Source organism: Bombus pyrosoma, linkage group LG12 (assembly GCF_014825855.1).
Source record: "Bombus pyrosoma isolate SC7728 linkage group LG12, ASM1482585v1, whole genome shotgun sequence".
In the NCBI taxonomy this organism is placed as follows: domain Eukaryota; kingdom Metazoa; phylum Arthropoda; class Insecta; order Hymenoptera; family Apidae; genus Bombus; species Bombus pyrosoma.
The window spans coordinates 10,299,022-10,319,841 of record NC_057781.1 but is presented as its reverse complement, the minus strand read 5'-3'; the positions used below and the strand labels follow the sequence as shown (position 1 = coordinate 10,319,841).

General features: G+C 37.0%; 2 protein-coding genes across 7 annotated transcripts in view; one reads left to right on the top strand and one right to left on the bottom strand.

Moving 5' to 3' along the window:
- The window catches only part of LOC122573588 (neprilysin-2), a 38,149-nt gene extending 22,430 nt beyond the window's left edge, over nucleotides 1-15,719 (bottom strand). For 2 of the 3 annotated variants that reach the window (XM_043740156.1, XM_043740157.1), the window contains exons 1-2: nucleotides 15,506-15,719; nucleotides 12,880-13,391 (exon numbers count right to left, since the gene is read on the bottom strand). In XM_043740156.1, coding sequence (XP_043596091.1) covers nucleotides 12,880-13,025 — 146 coding nt within the window. In that variant the 5' untranslated portion in view covers nucleotides 13,026-13,391; nucleotides 15,506-15,719. The remainder of the gene's footprint in view (nucleotides 1-12,879; nucleotides 13,392-15,505) is intronic. The other variant, XM_043740158.1, reaches the window with a different exon arrangement.
- Nucleotides 14,725-18,598, top strand: LOC122573592 (DNA-directed RNA polymerase II subunit Rpb4-like). 4 transcript variants are annotated; one of them, XM_043740174.1, is made up of 5 exons: nucleotides 14,725-14,871; nucleotides 15,012-15,088; nucleotides 15,794-16,007; nucleotides 16,190-17,967; nucleotides 18,041-18,174. In XM_043740174.1, exons 3-4 carry the CDS (start codon nucleotides 15,944-15,946, stop codon nucleotides 17,566-17,568), a joined length of 1,443 nt encoding a protein of 480 aa, XP_043596109.1. In that variant the 5' UTR covers nucleotides 14,725-14,871; nucleotides 15,012-15,088; nucleotides 15,794-15,943; the 3' UTR covers nucleotides 17,569-17,967; nucleotides 18,041-18,174. The 4 variants fall into 4 exon arrangements, with proteins under 4 accessions (XP_043596109.1, XP_043596110.1, XP_043596108.1 ...); XM_043740175.1 differs by lacking the exon at nucleotides 14,725-14,871 and having other exon boundaries at nucleotides 14,989-15,088; XM_043740173.1 differs by lacking the exons at nucleotides 14,725-14,871; nucleotides 15,012-15,088 and adding an exon at nucleotides 15,252-15,475.
- The last annotated feature ends 2,222 nt before the right edge of the window (nucleotides 18,599-20,820 follow it).

Below are 20,820 nucleotides of genomic sequence, written 5' to 3'. Positions count from 1 at the left end.
GCCTATAGAAATTATATCGTAGATATCCTTATTTTGCAACGAGGCGTTCTTCTTCTCTATCAGGTTCTACGTTTCATTTATTATTTTTCATACTATCAAAGTAGTCGTTCATACTATCGTAGTACTATCTTCGTAGTCGTACGAAGGCACTGTCATTACGCGACACAGAAGGATTAATTTGAAGTAACTTCGGTCATTAGAAATTTCACCGATTTTCTTCTTCTCTTAATGGTTCGAGAGCGTGCTCTGCTGTATTCGAGTATGGAATATTGAAAAACTGGCTCGTGTTCGTCATATTATTTCTTTGAACTTTACTCCATTTGACGATATCTTGTTTTTATACGTTTGACTTGATTTTCTTTTCATTTTCCCGTTATATTTTATCGGTTTCATTATTTTTGAACTATCGGAAATTCGTTTGATCTTCGTTAAAACAATTCGCACGTGTTTGAATCTAAAATTGAGATATAAAGTATTTTACATTTAATACCTTTATAGACATATAGCTCAATGATTTTCAAGATGCCGGCAAATTTATGTTATATAGTTCATTAAATGCTTTAGAAGTTCGCAATTATCTTTTTATCTTTCAACGATTATATGAGAAACTAAACGCTGACAAATTATTGTTTATTTTTGTAATGTCTATTTTTCATTTTATAATTCTACAACGTTTGCAAGGACAATTGGACGAAGTTTGATTCTCTTCCGATGTTATAAAGCCGTCTAAGCGTTTCGTGCGTTTGTAGATTCCTCTTTTTTTTTTTTTTTGTTCTGACGCTCGTCCTCTGCACGGAACGGTGATACTATGCACGTCAATGATTTCCGAAACATCGGAAAAATTGTTCTCTTCCTCTACATGACCGACACTGAGATTACCGTGCATCACGGAAACATTTATTTTGTGCCGATGAACGTCAATGAGTAACGTGCACCTAGTCGCACGCCGAAGCTTCAAACGGAATACCAGGATTACGAACTTCGATTCAAATTGATTCATCAAAACCTTTCGTATCATGAATATTTTCAATAGAACAATTATTAATAGCTTCTTACGCTAATTTATTTTGATCGTAATATCGTATAGCAAATATCGAACGTTTTAATCTTCGAATTTGTCAAGTTTTTAATCGAGACATCTTACGCATATGAATTCAGAATCAAACTTATTTCCTTCTGCTTCCTTATCAAGAAAGATGAGGTTTAATTCGCTAACAAGGTAATTGCAATTTCTGTCGTTTTACGATACATTAGCCAGCTTGATACAAAGGCATGTATTCCATTCTTATGAATTCGTTAGCGAAAACCATTGTCAAACCATGAATTGTATACGCGAGATTAAAATAGGGGACTAGTTCCGACTGGTTGCGAGAACAATACGCGAACGGTATGATCCATTAGCTTAAATTAAGTCGTGTGCCAAACACATCAATCACGAATGAAAAACAGATAACGCTCGTGAGACAAGCTTTATTAAGTAGTTTGCAAAAAATGCTGGTTTCATCAAACCAACCGCGTGTTCGATTCGGCACAACAGGTAGATAACTAGCCGCGTGTTTTCCAAAATAATACCGCGACGATACAACGAACGATATTTTTTCAAGAAACACCATCAAATCTTATAATCGTGACTTTTATCTTCTAATTTGAAAAACGATGATCCAAACGAACGATTCCTATTAGAAGAGTACGACAGGTTTAAAATAGTCACTTACAAACTGTTTAAAATACACCCACGCGGCAGATCTCGTCGGCCGTTCGATTACTCGTACAGCGTCGTTTATTTCGAGAGGGAATCGATTTCTTTGAAAAAGTTACGGTTTATGGAGTGGCGTCTCCGACGAGATTCATTTGTTAGCGTCTACCGTCCGACTAGGTGGGAAGCGCGAGTGCGTAAGTTTGGCCGAGTTTCCGAAAGTTATAGAGATCGACGTTGGTCTTCTAGCTTCGTGCTTCAAAACTATTGCGCGCAAACTTTAAAACTACTGTCCCAGAAACGGCTGCGGAACTCTGTAGGGCTTCAACCTACATAGGGTGAACATAGAATCGCAGGTCGTTCCATTCTACGCGTTAGCCTGTATTTCGTTCGACGATCGGACAACTGAAATACTCGACCGGCAGTTAAGTAACGTGATACCTTTTAGCAATTGAGAGCTCTTTAACGGCGTGACTTTTTCGCGTCAAACGGTAAATATTTAACTTTCGATTTACGTTTAAACGTATTTCTTCCGTCGACATTTTCAGTTATGTCGTTTGATAACGAATCCGTCCGGAGCCGAATTTCCTTCACGTGTTTGCGTAAAGAAGACATAACGTTCGTATAATTATCGTGCGTGAAAGGGTTATTTTGTCGACTATATTAAACCATGTTTAAACGGTATGTAAATACAGTCGATGTACTTAGTATATTGAGGGAATAATTAAAGAAAGCAAACGAGTAAGTTTCCCTTAGTAATTAGCTACCGGCAACCGAATAATTATCCTATTATTCGCTAATCGATCGTACAAATACATCCTTTTGAATTTACCTTCGTACGTCTATATAGAGGCAAAGTTTCGTTCAACTTGTACGTTATTTTCCATCAATGGAAGTAATGTTCCGCGTTTCCTTATCTACGATCTGAAGCTGATTTGGGACAATGCAGGTTGACACCGTGTCAATCCCTATACAAGCAACGAAAAATTGCAAATAAATAGCCGGCCATTGTAGACTGAATTTAGCCCAACGATTATCATACGGTCATGCAAGTCAAGTAGATTCCACGTAACTCTTATTTCTTTTGCCTCCTGCGGGATTGTTCTTCGTGAACGGAAAGCCTAAATAAGTAGGTAGTTTCTTGGAATCGTTTTTCTTTTTTTTATGAAATCTGTTTTACTCACTGTTACGAAGAATCCTGATTGAACTGACCTAAGATATTTTTCAGAAATTCGTCCGTTTTTGAGCGTATTTGATTATTGCCATCGTTTATTTACGAATCGCATTAAAATCAGTCGCGTCTCGGAAAATTATCAATGCGACAAATCGCGACGAACCTGAACCAATATCTCTAACATACTCTTCTTTAAGATTTGTTCGTAAAATTGTAAGTCATGTTATGGAAAATTACCAATACCCTTCCGTCATGGAACACACCGAACACACCAAGGAGCCACGTGCGGTGCTCGTCGGTGAGGTTTATAACGAGGTCGTACATTCGTATTAAGAGAGCAATCGCATTTAGAATTGTTAGTTTATTTCGCATTCGATAGCGAAGGATACGTTGTAAACTCGGTGTCTGCAAAGTTCGCGCTTTGAAACCATATCGCGACGGTACAAGTTTCCGAGGTTTCTGACCTGGAGGAGTATCGCGACCTTTTCAGAAAAGCGAAGCTCCTCGCGTCAGTTCGGATACCACACCATCCTTACCAGCAGAAGGCGCGTCAAGGGCGCATGGAAGAGCGATCGCGACATTCAGGACACCGTTGATCGAAAAATTAATTTTTACGCCAGCCACTCAGCGTGTGTCGTGAACAAACTTGAAAGCTCGGACAGTCCGAGCAGGACACGCATGTTGTAGCCTTTTCCATCGATGTACACATTCGAGTTATCAATCAGTACAGACATGTTCTAACGTTCGATCAGTATACGTGTTCCGTCGATCAGCTCAAACATCACAGTACAAACAACCAAATACACACGTTATGTACCGTACTCGTTTTTTACACAACGTTTTCTACTAAAGTACAAGTTGCCTGCTGCTATTGCGTTTAAAAGAGTGTAAACTTTGGTTTCTCTTACCTAATCACTCATACACCACGGCTGATAACCATAGTTATATCGGCACACAACGTTCGCGTCCAAGTCGATGAACTACCGGAGACAGACGCGTCCGTTCAAATACGACGAATCGGCGAACCTAACGCAAAATCTATAAAAGATGATTTTCAGAAATGTCTTCTCTTTCACCTTCGTAAGCTATTACCATAGTCCACTTTCGAATAATTTTTTTACGATGTTTTCCTTTCTTTAATTACGGACGGTTTACTTGCGACGTTGTAAATCATGTCTTGAAAAACGATTCGCTGCATTACGATAGGAAAACCGCTCTCGAGAGAATAATCGCTCTGAAAAGTGAATTTCAAGCGTTTAAACATCACCATGGTGAATCTCTACCTCGATTACTCGTTTCTTGTGCGATGCACGCAGATGTCATTAGCGAAAATCAGACTGAAGCGCGTCGAGAAACCAACCTATGTATTTGTGCTTATTAAAAAATTATAAAAGAAAAACGATTATCGTACGATAAACTAATTGCTCGAAGATGAAAAAATATGTGAGCATTATGAGAATATCGGTTCTCCTAACTATAAAATTATCTCCTTTTTGACAAGTACCATAAACAACTGCAATTCTTAACGACTTACAATCTAGTTTTTTAGAAATATGTATCGTCGGATCGTTACGCGAAATATTTACCAAGTTTCGTAGATAACTCGACGAGTTAACGCGATTCCGTTCCCACGTGAATACCTGCTGTTCCATCCGACCTTCACCTTCTTTTCCCGATTCGTAGAAACTGTTCTTTACGACGTGGAACGCTTGATGCAGCCTGTGCAGGTTACGCTATCATCTGCTACAATAGCACTAAATCATGCTCAAAGGAATATTTTAACGTCTACATTAACCTGAATTGCTCGTTCTACTCGCGGTCTTTAATAAAGGTTGTCCCATAAAAGAAAGACAAATATTGATCTTGTAAATTTCACTGTCGCACAACGTCAACGATAATTATCGTTTGTGGCACACGTTAGCTTTCCAACGGATAATCAAATTACTTAATTTAACACGGTTAATTGCGTGTTCGATGAATGTACGCAAGTCCTAGGAAAGATCGAAAAATTCAACGTAACAGCTTCTTATTTTAATTCACCGTAGCATGCTATGCAGTTTACTGCTATCTTTTAATCATATTACATATATGATATTTTTCAGTTGTTCATCGAGCTACCCACGATTCCGTAATCCAACGAAACATCCTATCGACGCGCTATTTTATAATCCAATGAAACGTTGTGTTAATTGCATGACCGATTACGTTGTTGCTCGATGGCGATCGTACCGCTATCCTCGACGGGAAACGCAGCATCGTTGCGATAACTGGCTTCGATCCAGAGCGCTGGCGATAATAAGCCTTTATTTCGAGCAATTCGTCGATTAGCTTATCGATCGCTCACGCAGTACCATTCGAAACAATAGCTAAGGTCGATCCCGTTATACATTTCACGTTGCGTTGGTTGTCGCGAAATCGCGGGATCTCGCAGCAAGCCACTATGCAGTTCGATATCACGATTTGAGACGCCTGACGAGCCGAGGACGAAGAAATCCAACTGGAGTAAGGTCGGTGAACCGCGATCCAAGAAGTGTGTCGACGTTAATTAAAGAAATCCCATCGATTATTGGTTGACACTTAGAGTTAACAGCTCGAACGCGGGGAGAAAAAAAAAGACGTTTGATCACGTTTACCCATCAAAGGGAGGAGAAACTGCAGTTTGACTACAGTTGATAGATAAAGGATCTGATTTACCTAAGATTCTGATTGGACGGTTTTATTTGATCTTTCCTTTGACATAGTTATGATAATTGCGTTAGAGGAGCGTGGCTTAAGTTTCAGGTTTGTGAATTTCAGATATTTCTTGGTACGTATTGTATTTCCGATAACCGATAGAATTAATTTTGCATCTTCAAATTTAAAAATTTGCGGTATTTGAGATTTAAAATGATTACGTTGATCGTTTTGCCTTATTAGTTTAACTTCTTAAGAGCAAACGTTCCGTTAATGCAAGATTTCATTCGTCTGTAACGTTTTTTGATCGACTTATGTTTTTCATTTAAATTATATAGTCTCTTAACGTTGTGAATTGTCAAGATTTAACTTGACATCTTTCGCGTTGCTATTTCTTCGTGCATCTAATCTCTATGATTTTATGAACATTGAAAAAATTGAAGAATATTTATGACATTGTGACGAACTTGGAGGATCCTGGCAAGATCACGGGCCTCTGGAAAGGAAAGTTCCAACCAGTAGACCGAACATATGGCTGGTCGAAGATCGAGGATACCGTTACTGTGACGTTAAAACGACTGCGATGTCAGGGAAATCTAAATTATCACAAAAACCATCCATTGGAAAAGATGTTGCAGGGAAGATTTATCCGCTATATATGTACCGTCTCGAATGTTTTGCTCGCGATCTTCGTGCGAAAGCCTATCCTTATAATCCTGTTTTCTATCAAACGGCGTCGTGTTTCCGATCAACTGCGATAATAACTGTGACATTATGATATTCGCGAGGTTGGATATATAGCAAGTAAAAACATTATTTTTGCCAATACAAATATACCGATGGAACAAATAAACGAGTTGAAAGGCTAAAGAATAATAAAACACAAATTCATACACGGTGTACATAATCCATGTGAAGCATAAAAATTCCTACGTTATGGTTCATGCTGTGTTCATACGTAGCATATCTTGGAAAAACTGGAAAGGAAATTCTATTACACGACAGACCTACGCGATTGAACTGCAATGTTCGCGAAACGCGACGCATTATTGAAACACAGCACAGAAACACGATGAAAACTCATTGTTCTTCGTCGCGAGCTTCGTCGCGAGCTTCGTCGCAAGCTTTAAAATTGTAGGAAAGACGAAGAGATGGAACGAAAGTTGCGTATAATAATGCAGATAACAGGTAACATACACGATATCTGTGTACGATCTCAGTCGGATGATCATTACAAAAACGGGATTCGAGATCATTTTCCGACTGTCGATCGAAATTGTTTACGCCCGAGTTTACGCCCCGGCCTGAATTTCTCGGCTGATGCATAGTACGAACGTGTGAACCGGCCAAGGAACGCCCGAACGCGTGAATTTGCATTTACCTGGCGATCGACAGGAAGCATCGAATGCTGTGATTCTCAAGGAAAGCCTGAAACTCGACAGATACAGTTATACCGTTGCACCTGACTCCACGTGTACGTGGCATGAGACCTTAGAAAATGAAAAGTCGAGTGTTGGTTTCGTGCAACGTAATTAGCTGTAGGATACGCGAAGTCGATCGGGAGTTCGTGTTGATAACAGGAAGCGGTTCATTCAACGGTGACTTGTTGCGTAACGTTTACGAGGCAAAAGACTCGGCTTGCTTAGGAGTGTTAGCCGACGTTCTACTTTTAACTATGTTACTAACTATCGACTGACAATCTCGAAAAGTCCGCGTAAATCCCGCGATACGGAGGATCTCTGTCAGTGGTCTGATACGTTTAATGGTCGAAATACCATCGAGCCTTCGTGAGCATGCATAATTAACGCTCGTTATGATGTTGAACCGATACATCGGTAGCCCGTGAGTGAAGTGTCGCTTGGAGCGGTCGGAACCGCTACGTTCGACATCGGTCGCGTCATCTGAATGAGAGATTAAACGATCTCTTAATTGTTTTCAGTCGTATGAAAATGACGATTTTTAATCGAAGAACAAAAGTGGAACATCGTAGAAACTGATTCGGGGAACAAGGCTAACGTATCGTCGGAATTTTCGTTTAATCCAACGTACTATGTTGTACCATTTTGGCGAAATGATTATTTTTGCATCATCGTTCGTATCGGAACCTGTCTTGAATCGGGATAAGTCGAATCGGGTCGATTACGCCCGTCTGGATTATCATAGTCTGGTTTACATATATCGAGATACGCATACAGAAACGTAACGTAAACTGATGTTACTAGGAGTGGCTTCACAACAACGTACCAGCCAAAGTTTATCGAGGTTATCCCGTTAGGCTCAGGTCGCAGTGACCGTTTTATCAAAGATCGGCCGCGCGTATCCTTCTTTCCATCGAAACTACTCGCTTCACCTTGTAGATCGTTAAACTTCTAAATAACGATACATCGTGTTGCAAGAAATTGATCCATCCCTTCCATTCGTAGGTGGCGGCCATTTGAATATCAAAGTTATGGGGAAGAAATCTGTTGCTGACCTTTATGGCTTGGTGTTTCTTCTATTCTAAGAACGAAAAGATCTAAATCCGAAACTCGTTCTTATCGCTTCCCGAAGTTACTGTTACCTTTCATTTTATTTATTTCCTAATATCAGTTAGAGTCGATAGGCTCTTGCACATTTTATAATATCACATTTATATCAAAAGTCCAAAATAATAACAACGGCAAAGGCGATGTCGTATTGGGATTCCTTTCGAATGGAAAAGGAATGGAAGCACGAAAGATCTTGATATCCATGCAAATCCGAATATAGATAATGAAATGCTAGTCTAGAAAGAAGAGATACGAGCGCTTCGTCGTGAAACTAATTTTAAACCTGTCTCATTTCGGTGTCAGTGGCATACAGAATCGATGACGAATGGCAACCGGTTCTGCCTGATATTTCGTTGGCTGGAAAGCTAATAACGTATCACCATCTAGATTTTCGCGTGATTTTGTTGAAATATTCGAATTACGCATCTACTCGTACTTTAATCAACTTTCCAGGAAAAATCGAAATCTTTTCCAATGGATATGTTGCCGACAAAACGATACAGCAGAAATGTTTTCACGACAAACGAATCCAATTACCAAGTTTAATGAGCAGAAAACTCATACTTTAAAAAAAGAGATTAACACATCCGACGCACGTTGTGAAATATCCTGAATAATATCGTATATGTATGCGTCTAGGATATATTTTATGGAAAGCGGATATTCCAACGATACTAAAGCGATCGAGTGCAATAAGAAACAACGATACGATAACTTATATTATGGTATGTTAATTAGAAAAAAAAAATGTCTATAATACTCGATAAATTACCGTTTTGCGTCTGTCTACGGTGATTCGTTAGCTCGAACGCCAATGTCGTATGATGATTTAATACGATTTAATTAATTATCAGCCACGGTGGACGAGTGATGCGTAAGAGAAACTAAAGTTTACACTCTTTTAAATGCCATAGTAGCAGGGAACTTTTACTTTCATGAAAAACATGTGTAATCGAGTACGGCGCATAGTACGTGCGTCGTAGTCTGTACTATGTATACTGTTTGAATGTTAGAACACATCTATAACCGATCGAAGGCTCGATTGTGTATACCGATGGAAAGTTACAATACGCACGTTCCGCTCGGACTGTCCAAGCTTTCAAGTTTGTTTAGGACACACGCTGATTGGCTTTTGTCAAAAATTACTTTTTCGATTAACGGCGTCCTGAATGTCACGACCGCTCTTCCATGCGCCCTTGACGCGCTTTCTCCCGATAAGTGCGGGGTGGTATCCGAACTGACGCGAGGAGCTTCGCTTTTCTGAAAAGGTCGCGATACTCCTCCAGGTCAAAAACCTTGGAAACTTGTACCGTCACGATATGGTTTCAAAGCGTGGACTCTGGAGACACCGAGTTTACAACACATCCCTGACTATCGAGCAGTAAAAGTAAACTAACAATTCTGAATTCAACTGCCCATGCTCCTCTAACAAGTTCGACGATTCCGAACGGAACAATAATCGTTTCTACGATAAAATACGATCCATTCTATTGAAACCGATGCAGATTTATCTTCAATTATATTCCCATAATACAATTTCCATACTTATCCACCACAGTAAGTCGTAATTATCCGAAATTACACGAGTGAAAGTCAACTCACCTATTCCACCCACTTGCAAACTGTGTATCGATGCTTTTCGAGAGGTTTCGCTCGAGACAATGGAGACTCGCGCAAAAGAGGAACGAATTATTCTAACGATCGTTTCCGTTCGCGATAACGAGTCCTCTTTATTCTAAACATTATCTATATCCATAGAAGTCAGTCAGTTGTAAAACTCGATGGTCGTCGGAGCTACCTGAACGTCGACAATTAAGGAACAATTCGTTCCCAGCTTAACAAGCCTATTTAACACGATCAAAGGATTCTCGATTTGTCTCACTTTTGCAGTCTCGCGAGCGTTAGCTTGGGTATTGGCTCGCTTGTTGCTTATGTAACTCGCAATTTGCGTTTAGAAGCGCGTAATTTGCGTAAAGCGCGTCCAAGTGCAGAAACAGGATTTGCCACCAAGAATCCACCGTGAACCATGCCACGCCACGCTACACCATGCCACGTTACTATGCTCGACAACGCGATGAATATTCATTCGTGTCTCCGCCGTCTAATAATCATGCACGACTGCTACACGGATGCCATTCTACGATTGAAGGCTGTTTACGAAGCTATCGGACGATCGGACGCAAACTCAAGATTGGATGCAAAATGTTCGAAGATTCGTTTCTACGCTATCGTTTACGATCACGCTTCAATTCTAATCATCGTATACCATTATACGTATCTAGCTGTTATAATTAGAAAGAAAACTATTATGACAATTACCATTAAGATAAATCTTATTAAGAATAAGCAAGCGATGCTTCTCAATGGTATCGTATAGGACCATCGTTCCGCATTTGCATACGAAAGAACTTGTCGCGGAGCCCGCCCGTCTGTTATCTTCGTTGCATTTAAATGAGACTGTTTCCGATGATCGATCAGAAAACTGTTGGCAAATCATTCGTGGAAACGTTCCTTTTTCTTTTTTACTGTCGATTTAAAAGCGCGAATCATCGCAAGAGTTAACAAAAGGAAACGGATTGAAAAGGAAGAAATGGAAGCAGAAGTTTGGCGATGTGTCAAGAAGATGTTTTAAGAAGGAAGCGGCGGTTCTTTGTTCATTTTGGCGGTGTTGTTTTCAAGTTGAAAGAACGTTATGGCAATAATTTGCGGTAATTTCTTTCTTAGACGGCACATGGTACGCCTTAATCTTTTGTTTCTTTGACTGTTTCTAGCTGTTGCAACACTGTATCACCGAAGAATCGAAGCTGCTGTTGAAACAAAGCTCTTTTACAAAAATTCTTAGCGGGTCATCGACTCGCAATCGCTGTAATTTGAATATCTCGAGTGACGTTTCTCTAAAATATTACAAAATTATTCTCATTAAAGTATTTCATGAAAAAGAAGCTAAACGAATAAACTTTCAACTATGGAATATCGGTCACGACACGGTTTGTCAGAAATGATTAATACAAAATTTACATGTATTTTTTGTTGATCGACGGAAGCGAAGATGTACAGTATCGTAAACCAAGTCGTAAAGTGCAAGTTGCACCGTTCGCCTTCGAACGCACTGGTTGCTTCTGTATGTATGTTGGTTGTTCCGTTATATAGAAATGCCGAAGGCGATGCTAATGAGGTAAATCGAAGTCACAAATGCCGTAAAAGGTCCGATAACCCTTTCGAAAACGGTGTTTTCTTTTTCTTTTCTTTCGTTCGATTGGGGAAGAATACGGCGCGAAGGAAAATAAATCCGAACTCTGCTCGTATAAAAAAGATATCCGATCGTACGTAGGCAACCCTAAATCTTTACCATACAGATTCAATTCCCGTGAACGACTGGAAATTTATTGTCAGCCGGTAACGGCATCTTCGTGCTCGTATACAGAATTCCCAGCGAAGAAACGAGGAAACACTTTGACGACTGACATTAATTTCCTGGAAATCACAGTTAATTTTTTAATGATCCTGTGTGCATTATTCGTTAACTAGCCTGTGGCGTATAGGTTTTCATTCGACCGTTAAATGTTTTGGTTTTATTACATTTGGTTCTGTTACTTGGTCATATAGTCTTAGACTGTTTGATAAATAGGCGAAGCTAATTGATTCTGCTGCATCTTTCGGATCGTTTTCGATCCGAACTGATCGTTATTTATTGTTAAACGATCTTTTATTCGATACAGGCAAATTCGATCGTCCGTTTTAATTTCACGTAAAGTTGCCTCGCAACGTTGCGAGCCTTTTTGTTTTTTTAACCAGATGTGAGATTGAAAGATAGAAATTCGAAAATTATAGCAAGTAGAGCGCAGAAGAAAACGAGAGATTTGCTCCTTGTCAAAATCTATATATGTAGCGTTATCAATTTTTGTTCTGCTTTTAAACTAATCTCAATATCATACAATCTACATATTTTCCTTTTTGTGTTTTCTATGAAAAATAGAGAAAATAGAAATCCTTATTGTTCTGGTAGCTTTAAAAGAAGCAAATGCTCCTGTTTCATTTCTCATGTCGGAACGGTGTAAAAATAACGGGAAGTTCTGGAAACAATAACATATTTTTCACCGTTGATCACTGTTGTCTGACGTTTCATTTATCCATGAAAGTATCATTCGTTTTTACATGCACATGTACGTAGTTCGAAATAGAAACTTTACGTTCGATCTCCGTTAGTCGCCGACAGTATGTTATTAAATGAGTATTCTAAAATAATATTACCATATTTAACTCGCAGAATTCATTCTTTCTTATGAAAGCTGTTCCACGAGAGTTGTTAAATCGACGAGTTTTTTTTTTCGTTACAATGCTTACGAGACGATAGAAGCGTTAGAATGAACTTTACGAAGAAAATACAAGGATCGATAAAAAGTAACGAAACGAACTTTCTAGGAATCTATCAAACAAGAAACGCATACGTTTACATTATTTTCTTCTTTGAAACCGTCTTCAGAATAAATAAAACGAGTGAATTCATCGATATCATTTGTTTTTTCTTTCTTATATATCTTCTAGGTTATAGGCGATGTATTCGAGTATTATTTAATACTCTAACTATCATAAAAGAACCCGATCAAATAATGCTCGATCTAATCTTACGTAAAATTGAAAGAAAAGATAGAAATATTTCATAGTTCATAGTTGAGACGCGGAAATATCTTTTTAATCGAGAAATTGAATTCCCTCGTTAACTTCAAGCCAATGTATCTTTATATCTTCTTCGACTATTTTATAATTTGCCTCGTTATATTTTCACTGATTCAATAAAAGTAACGTACCTATCTATAGTAGTCATTTTGTAAACGTTGTCGAAGATGTTTCCTCGGTCCGATCGAACGCTTTCTTCTTTAACCTTATCACCGTCATCGTGAGTACGGAAATGTAGCGTTCTTGCGTTGGAAAAGTCTGGTTGCTCGGGATTCATGATTCGTTCGTCGAGAGATCATCCAAGTCACGAATATGAGAAACACAGCGCGGTCACGCGAGGAAAAAAAAAAAAAGAAACAAAAGAGAAACACGCTTCAGCGTATTTGAGTCAGTCCTTCGAGGACTCTCGATACAATATTCGATCGTTGTACCACGATATGGACGCGTCATCCGTGTTTGGAAACAGTTTCAGTCCTTGCGGTAGCCGGACGATCGTCTTAAATTACGCTCGCGTTCTATACACCGTGTTATTCGTGACGATGTTCCTTTTGTTGCGTGACATTGCCACAGATATCGCCGTATGGGGATTTTCGTTCGCTGTGTATTTCACGTGCAAATTCATCTTCGTCAAACTTCTCTTCGCCTGCAAGAGAATCGAGCGCAATGTAGGAAGCTGTCGCTAAAGATCGATGTTTACGCAACCGTTACGATAATAACGGTTGGTGGAACGATTCCTATTTTCAGATATCTACAGAGATCATGCCAATTAATCTTGTTCCAAGACGAACTACTTTTTCCCAACACGCCTCCACCTTTTTATTTTTGCTACGCGCGCGCGCAATGAATTTTCAGATACGTCGAATTATTTTTAATATCTCGTAAATATCGTGACAGGATTTATGATAAATTAGTTTATGATTGGCGATAATTAGAAATTAATCGCCGTACTGAACCGTTATTTTCATGTGTAAAAATATGTAAAATAAAACGAAGGGTACTACAATCACAGGATAGCTTTTATAGATCCGTATTTTTCTCGACACGGAAGACGTATAATATGTCTCGTCCGAATATAAAACACGTGTTTAAATGATATAGTGCGTTGGCTATCGTCGTATTGAAATTCGCAAAATGTTACGATAGTTGAAACGATTTCCGTTATTCGATGGTGGAATGAAAATTTTCCAGACACTTATATATGTGAATACTTTCCTCTGGGAAGAAAAGAATAGGATATTACACGAAGCGATAAGTTTTTTGATTTGGCTCGATCGGTTGACTCGTAAAAATTTTAATGAAACCGGTTTCCACGCCTAGCAGGTCACAATAAACGCGCGATATGAATCTTTTTGGCTTATTACGAGGGCTGAAAACAAGTTATTATCCCGAGTGAAATCCCTTACGGAAGGTATGAAGGACAAGGTTAAGTGTCTTTTTAATAATCCTGACGTAAATCGACCAAAGAATTATGGTTGTAAACGGAAGATAATGGTCTTCCTTCTTATTGCGTGGATATTATGTAATCCAAATTGAAAACTATGAAATGAATATGTCAATTGTACATTGCTTTTTTTTTTTACTGGAAAAATAAATTAAACATTGAAAGTAAAAAAAAAAAAAAATAGATTCGATAAATTTTCTCAAACTTTTCTGGATTTAATAAATTAAATTTCTATATTCCATAGATTTAGTAGATTAAAAGCTTAGAAAACGTTTTTTTTTTTTTAGATGTTTTTTATTCTTCTCAATAAATCACAAGATTATATCTATTTCAATAAACTATAAAATTATATATGATAATTATTTTTAATTTCAAGTTACCAAGTTACAGTATCAGGAATTCTCATACATCGCTTTCACGAGACTGTTGCCAATATTTGCATAGTGACTCTATTATTATCCGCGAGTGACTTATTATTATTCTTTTGCAAACTATACGTTCCGATAGAGAGTTAAACATGTGGACGTATTCTTAAATGTGTCCACGTTACATGACAAGCATCGTTTGTTTTATAAAAGATAACGTAGGCGAACTCGTTCGTACACCTGGCTTCCTTTGTCTAGTGTTTTTCGTATATTTTTTAGTTTTATTTCGCGTATTTCTTAGAACGATACTGAATAATGTTCGTATATTTGTTTCGATAAATATTTTTTAATACTATCTTTCTAATACATTTTTGTACCTTATTTGCTTTTTCATGTATCAGACCACCTCGACTTGAAACATTGGATTACATACAACAAAATATTTTTCTCATTTTAGATAAACTCACGCGTTGAAGAAGTAACGAAATAAGTACAGAGATCTACAAGTAAGATAAACTAATTTGGACACAAACGGTGAGATATCGCTGTACTTTTATAAGAAAGACAAAATTACTCACAATTTATTCTATGAAACCGCAGTTACGTCAGTCATAATTATATACAACAAAATTTTCTTGAGAAACTTATCCTTCGTAAGACAGTGAGATATGTATCGAGTTACCTGAGCCAAAAAGATATTTAGTTTCGTGGTTTGTTACGTTCGCTCAGTTCGAGGGCATTATATCTGTGTAACTAACACGTACGCGTGTCTAACTGATTCGAAAGATAGTATACTACGCATGTTAATTATTTCGATGTCAAATTGTTTAATTCCGTATTCGGGAAACATACAATTTTACTTGAGACCTTCACGATTTTATACATTCAGGTTATGTTCGTAATTCAACCGCCGTTTTCAAGGTTCGATACGTTCTTAAATAACATACATACCTAATGTATTTGGAAAATAAATGCTCATCGTTTCCAACGTTTCTCATTCGATATGACGAAGCTGACATATATCTTTGACGTTCTTTTTGATCTTGTTTATTAACTAATTAAAACACTATTTCGATTTCCATATTATGCGGGACATTTAAAATGTTAAATTATTTTAGAAACTTAAATTCTGCACACTTCACGTAGTCAACTGATTTAAGCGTTACATTTAAAATAGCGGCGCTAGAATACAAAAGATTAAAAGATTTACCGATCAGGTATATATGTACATGGTTCTAGAACTGCCATCTGGTGAGCAAAACAAGTACTTACAACTCCGGCTAATTGGCATAAGATCATTTGTGAGTAGCCGAGTTAGTAGTATAGTACGCGTTTAAGAAAACGTGACTTTCTTGGAGTACTGTAGAAAATTAATATAATAAAAAAAATATGACTAATCCGAATTTAACTGATATGACAGAAGAAGATGCGGCGGACTTGCAATTTCCGAAAGGTATGTTTATTTTTTTCTTTTATTTAGCAAGAAAAGACGGTAACAATATTGTCTGTTTCTAACCTATAATCATATGACGTTTGTCAATGTTTTTTCCGATAACAGTTAACATTTTACGTTGTATCGTGTGAAAATAATGTTTAATTGCGGTATGGCCTAAAGTAACGATTATCCTCTTTCAGACTGTTCATCGAATAGAACAGAAAAGATCAAGCATAACGTAGAACTCGACGTGTCAGTCGTGAACGATGAAATCATTACTTCAGACCCAATATGCCGCGTATGCAAATCCGCATTGACAGAGCCGTATATTCGTTGTGCTGTGTGTGATAGTATGGAATTGTGTCCCTCTTGTTTCTCCAACGGATCAGAAATTAGCAATCACAGAAACGATCACGACTATATCATCATAAAGAATGAATTTCCCTTGATCGATGGAAGCGGTTGGACAGCGAAACAAGAATTAGAATGTTTAGATGTTTTACAGGAGTGTGGTTTTGGTAATTGGGTTGACATGGCCAGACGAATACAAGGGAAATCAACGGAAGAATGTAAAAATCATTATCTTCAATGTTATATTGATAATCAGGCTTTGCCAGGATTGCCAAAAATGGAAGAAACAAAAGCTAGTTTGGTTGGTTGCGAACCTATTCCTTATTTATATAAATTGCAAGATTTAGAAGAACCTCCTCGGTTCGCACCTAATACTCTTAATTGTAAACTTTTGGCTGGATACAATGCAGCGAGATCAGATTTTGATGTCAATTTTGATAATCATGCAGAATTATTAATTTCTGACTTGAACTATGGTGAATTTGATATAAGCGATAATAATTATGAATTAGGAAAAGAATTACAAGTAGCTATAGTACAAGCATATAATAACAGACTGAAAGAACGTATGAGAAGAAGAAAAATTATACGTAATCATGGACTGATAGCATTTAGAAGGACTATATCTTGGATACAGAGATACGAATGTACGATAACTAGAGCACTCGCAGAAAGATTATTAATTTTTATGCAATTATTAGGAGGTATAGAGTTCGATTATTTCATGGAAGGCTTACATAGAGCGGGAGAACTTAAAAATTATCTTAATAAGTTATTTGAATTCCGCAATAATGGTTTGGAACACTTTCATAGTGTTCCAATATTTCAAAAGTTAAGCAAACTTAGACAAGAAAATGAAAAGGAAAGGAAACAGTACTTGAATAATCCTGAATATAGCTGGAAGACTATATTACCTGGTTGCAACATTAATTTTAGTAATTCCATATCGAGTACAATCGCACAACGAAAAACGGCGCCGCCACTTGCAATTCAAGGTCTTCCAGGATATGAGAAATTAACTTCAGCCGAAAAAGAGCTTTGTTCAGTTACGCGTATAGTACCTACTAATTACCTCGATTTCAAACAAATTTTAATAGCAGAAAATAAAAAAGCAGGTTACCTTAGATTGGCACAAGCTAGGGTTTTGCTTAAAATTGACGTAAATAAAACACGAAAAATATATGATTTTCTTACGGAAAAGGGATATATAAATAAACCAAATCAATGATATACAGTTCGTTGATCTAGTAAAAATGTGAAATATTTGTATATTATAGTTCGTGGATACTGCCAGGATTGTGATATTACATATTAAGGTTTATAATTATGAATTTCAAGTGAGATCTGTAAACGGTCGACTGAAAATAATAAAGAGAGCATATAAATTAAGATATATAAAACGTACTATAATAAATTATATATAAAATATACATATAACAAATTTAAATTATATATATAAGAATAAGCAACATACAAATGTGTAAATTTATGTATGTTTTGTGCTATATTTATATTATATAATAAATGTATCTCTTTTGTAAAATATGATTAATAAGATTTTGTTAAAAATTTGTGATTAGTAATGTTCAATCAAAAATGTACCCACGAGTGACTTAAAGAAAATAAAGTAAGTTTTAAGTAAATTGCGTAAACGATACTGTCTGATTAATAAAAGCTCTATGTGTAATTTTTTTTTTTAGAATTTGAAAATGCAGAGACCTTGTTAATTTCGGAAGTGTTGATGTTGTTGGAGCACAGGAAAGCGCAAAATGAGTCAGCCGAGGAGGAACAGGAATTCTCTGAAGTTTTTATGAAGAGTTTAACTTATACGAACAGATTTCGTCGGTTTAAAAATAAAGAAACCATTGCTGCTGTAAGAAAGTAAGTACCTTCACGAAACTGACGTCTTAAGCATAAATACCTAAGGCAAAAATTTACTTCCTTAAATTATCCTGTTTAATAAAAAATATTCACAGCAAATTATAAAATTTGTATTGTTTAGTTTACTTATGCAGAAGAAGCTCCATAAATTTGAACTAGCTTCGCTCGCAAATCTTTGTCCGGAAACGCCAGAAGAGGCAAAGGCTTTGATACCCAGTTTAGAAGGACGATTAGAGGATGAGGAACTTCGGACAATATTAGAAGACATACAAACGAAAAGATCTCTTCAATATTAGAATGTAATTTGAAATGTGCGTTTCACTGTGATCATTTTATATAGCTCGAAATAAAAAATTTTCTAATAGCTATGTTATTAATTTCCAAATTGATTTTATTTTATTTATAATATTCTTTATTTATAATGTTACGAGTGAATAAGATTGTATGAATGTACCTTAAGAGCACAAATAGTTTCTAATATCAGGCAGGATGTAGTTACAAATGGAGATAAAATAAAAAAGATTTATTTATAACAGATGTAGATATATCGAAGCTTTAATCATGTATGCAATTATATATCGAAAAAATTGATCTACATAAAAATATGAAGGTATAACATTTAAAAATTTATGAACTTTATTTTTATTTAATTCCACATAATATACGGTAACTAATTACGTAATTTGACAGCTAAACGAATCCCTTGAAACAAACCAGCTAATCTTACTAACAGCTTACTACTAACCGTGCATTACCATTGGATAATTGCATATAGTTGACTGCACGCAAGAATGGATCTTCATTATCACTACACTGCGTCGTTGAGCGAACCCTCGATCGAACTTCCTTTTGATGCTCGTTTCGCGGAATAATATACGCGATAAGAATCAAGGACGATGCTGTATAATTTGTTACGTAATATCACATGAAAATGATACATTGGTTTCGTCAAATTTATTTTTTCAATATTAATTTTCCCTTCCTTTTTCATAGTTTAATGCCGGTATATTAGTAGGACGTAAAATTATTACGACTGATTGTGAAACGATTTGAAAGAAAATTCCTCGATGATCCTCCTGAATCCGTGTTATTAGTAATTGCACGTATAGGTTATTAATAGTATCCAAACTACTATTAAAGGAAAGATGGAAAGACAAATCGCAAAATTGCGATTGCACGTATGTAAGTACATAGATCGCCGCCTGTTGCATTGCTACGCTACGTAGTCATAGCATAAAGTTCACAGAACCTAGGCGATATATCGACGTCCTTAGATCCATGTTTGGACATGTTTACAGGTTCTCCTGTTACTCATTGTCGAACGTAATATGATTGAAAATACGTGCTAGTAATTGTTTTATTCCGTGGTATTGGTGAATTTTTTAAGAAGAAATTTCAAACTGACGAAAATCAATCGAAAAGTGGGAAAGCGAAGAAGGTAAGGCAGAAATCTATGCCACGGACGTTTCTTTCGCACGGTAGTATGGAACAAGACGCCATCTTCATTGTACGTATATGTTTAATTCTTCCCATTTTCCCTTGATAAAATAGAGAGGCAGGACATATTCAAACGAAAATAAATACATATTTTTATCCTACAAAACGTAAAATTTTATGAAAACGGCCATCGTATTAACTCGTTATTGAAAATTTAACATCTACAATTATTGTAAAAATTAGCTCTAGTTTATGAATAAGAAATGTAGCAAATAAAACGCTACATTTGTGAGGGTTTATTGATCAATTGCGTGTTTGGCGCGCGTCTACGAGCATGTAATTTTCTACCGTTTTCCGTGTTCCCATCTTCCCATTCGAAAAAACTAGGCAATCGAATTATTTGCTTTCGACTGTTTCCTTCATCCATCCTTTTAATCATTATCGAAATAAGAATTGCTATATTTAGTGGGTTTTTTGGTTTCATACACGTTTATAATCTACCTACTCTATACATTGTCCTCTACATACATTTACTTTAATCGCGTGTGTGCTATTGAGAAGAGCGACTTCGCCATAGGCGGCACGCGATAATCGGTCCTTCGATTACTCCCACGAAGGAACCTTTTGAGATAATTATGACGGTCGTTAATCGTTTGTAAATTCATAGAAAATGTTGCTTGGTTTATAGCGCGAGTCTTTCCAAGACGTGCAGAGGTAGGAAGATGGCAAAATCGGACTGATTTGGGAAGGAGCATTATCTGAAAGATTACCGTCTAACCGTCCAGGATAGCTCGACGAAAAGATTATCTCCGTATCCTACTTTATGGACGTTGGTGATAGTTGGTGAACAGCCAAGGATACACACAAGGAACGATAAGCAATCATTGAAAACGTAATAACTGAACCCGGCCTAACCGCTTAAGATCGAAATTATGATTATTCTCGCGGCATCTTAAATAAATACGTGTTATGTGATTTTTCCACATATCACATGTCATCGTGCACATTTAACGTGGAAATGTTACAATGTTGCCGAGATAATAACTGCTAAATCGTATTATACTTTATTGGCTATAAGCCGGCATTCAACGAATCATAAAATATCACACGAGGCAGGTTTTAATCGCGAGAGTCGATATTATTTTAGCATATTATCTTCGTT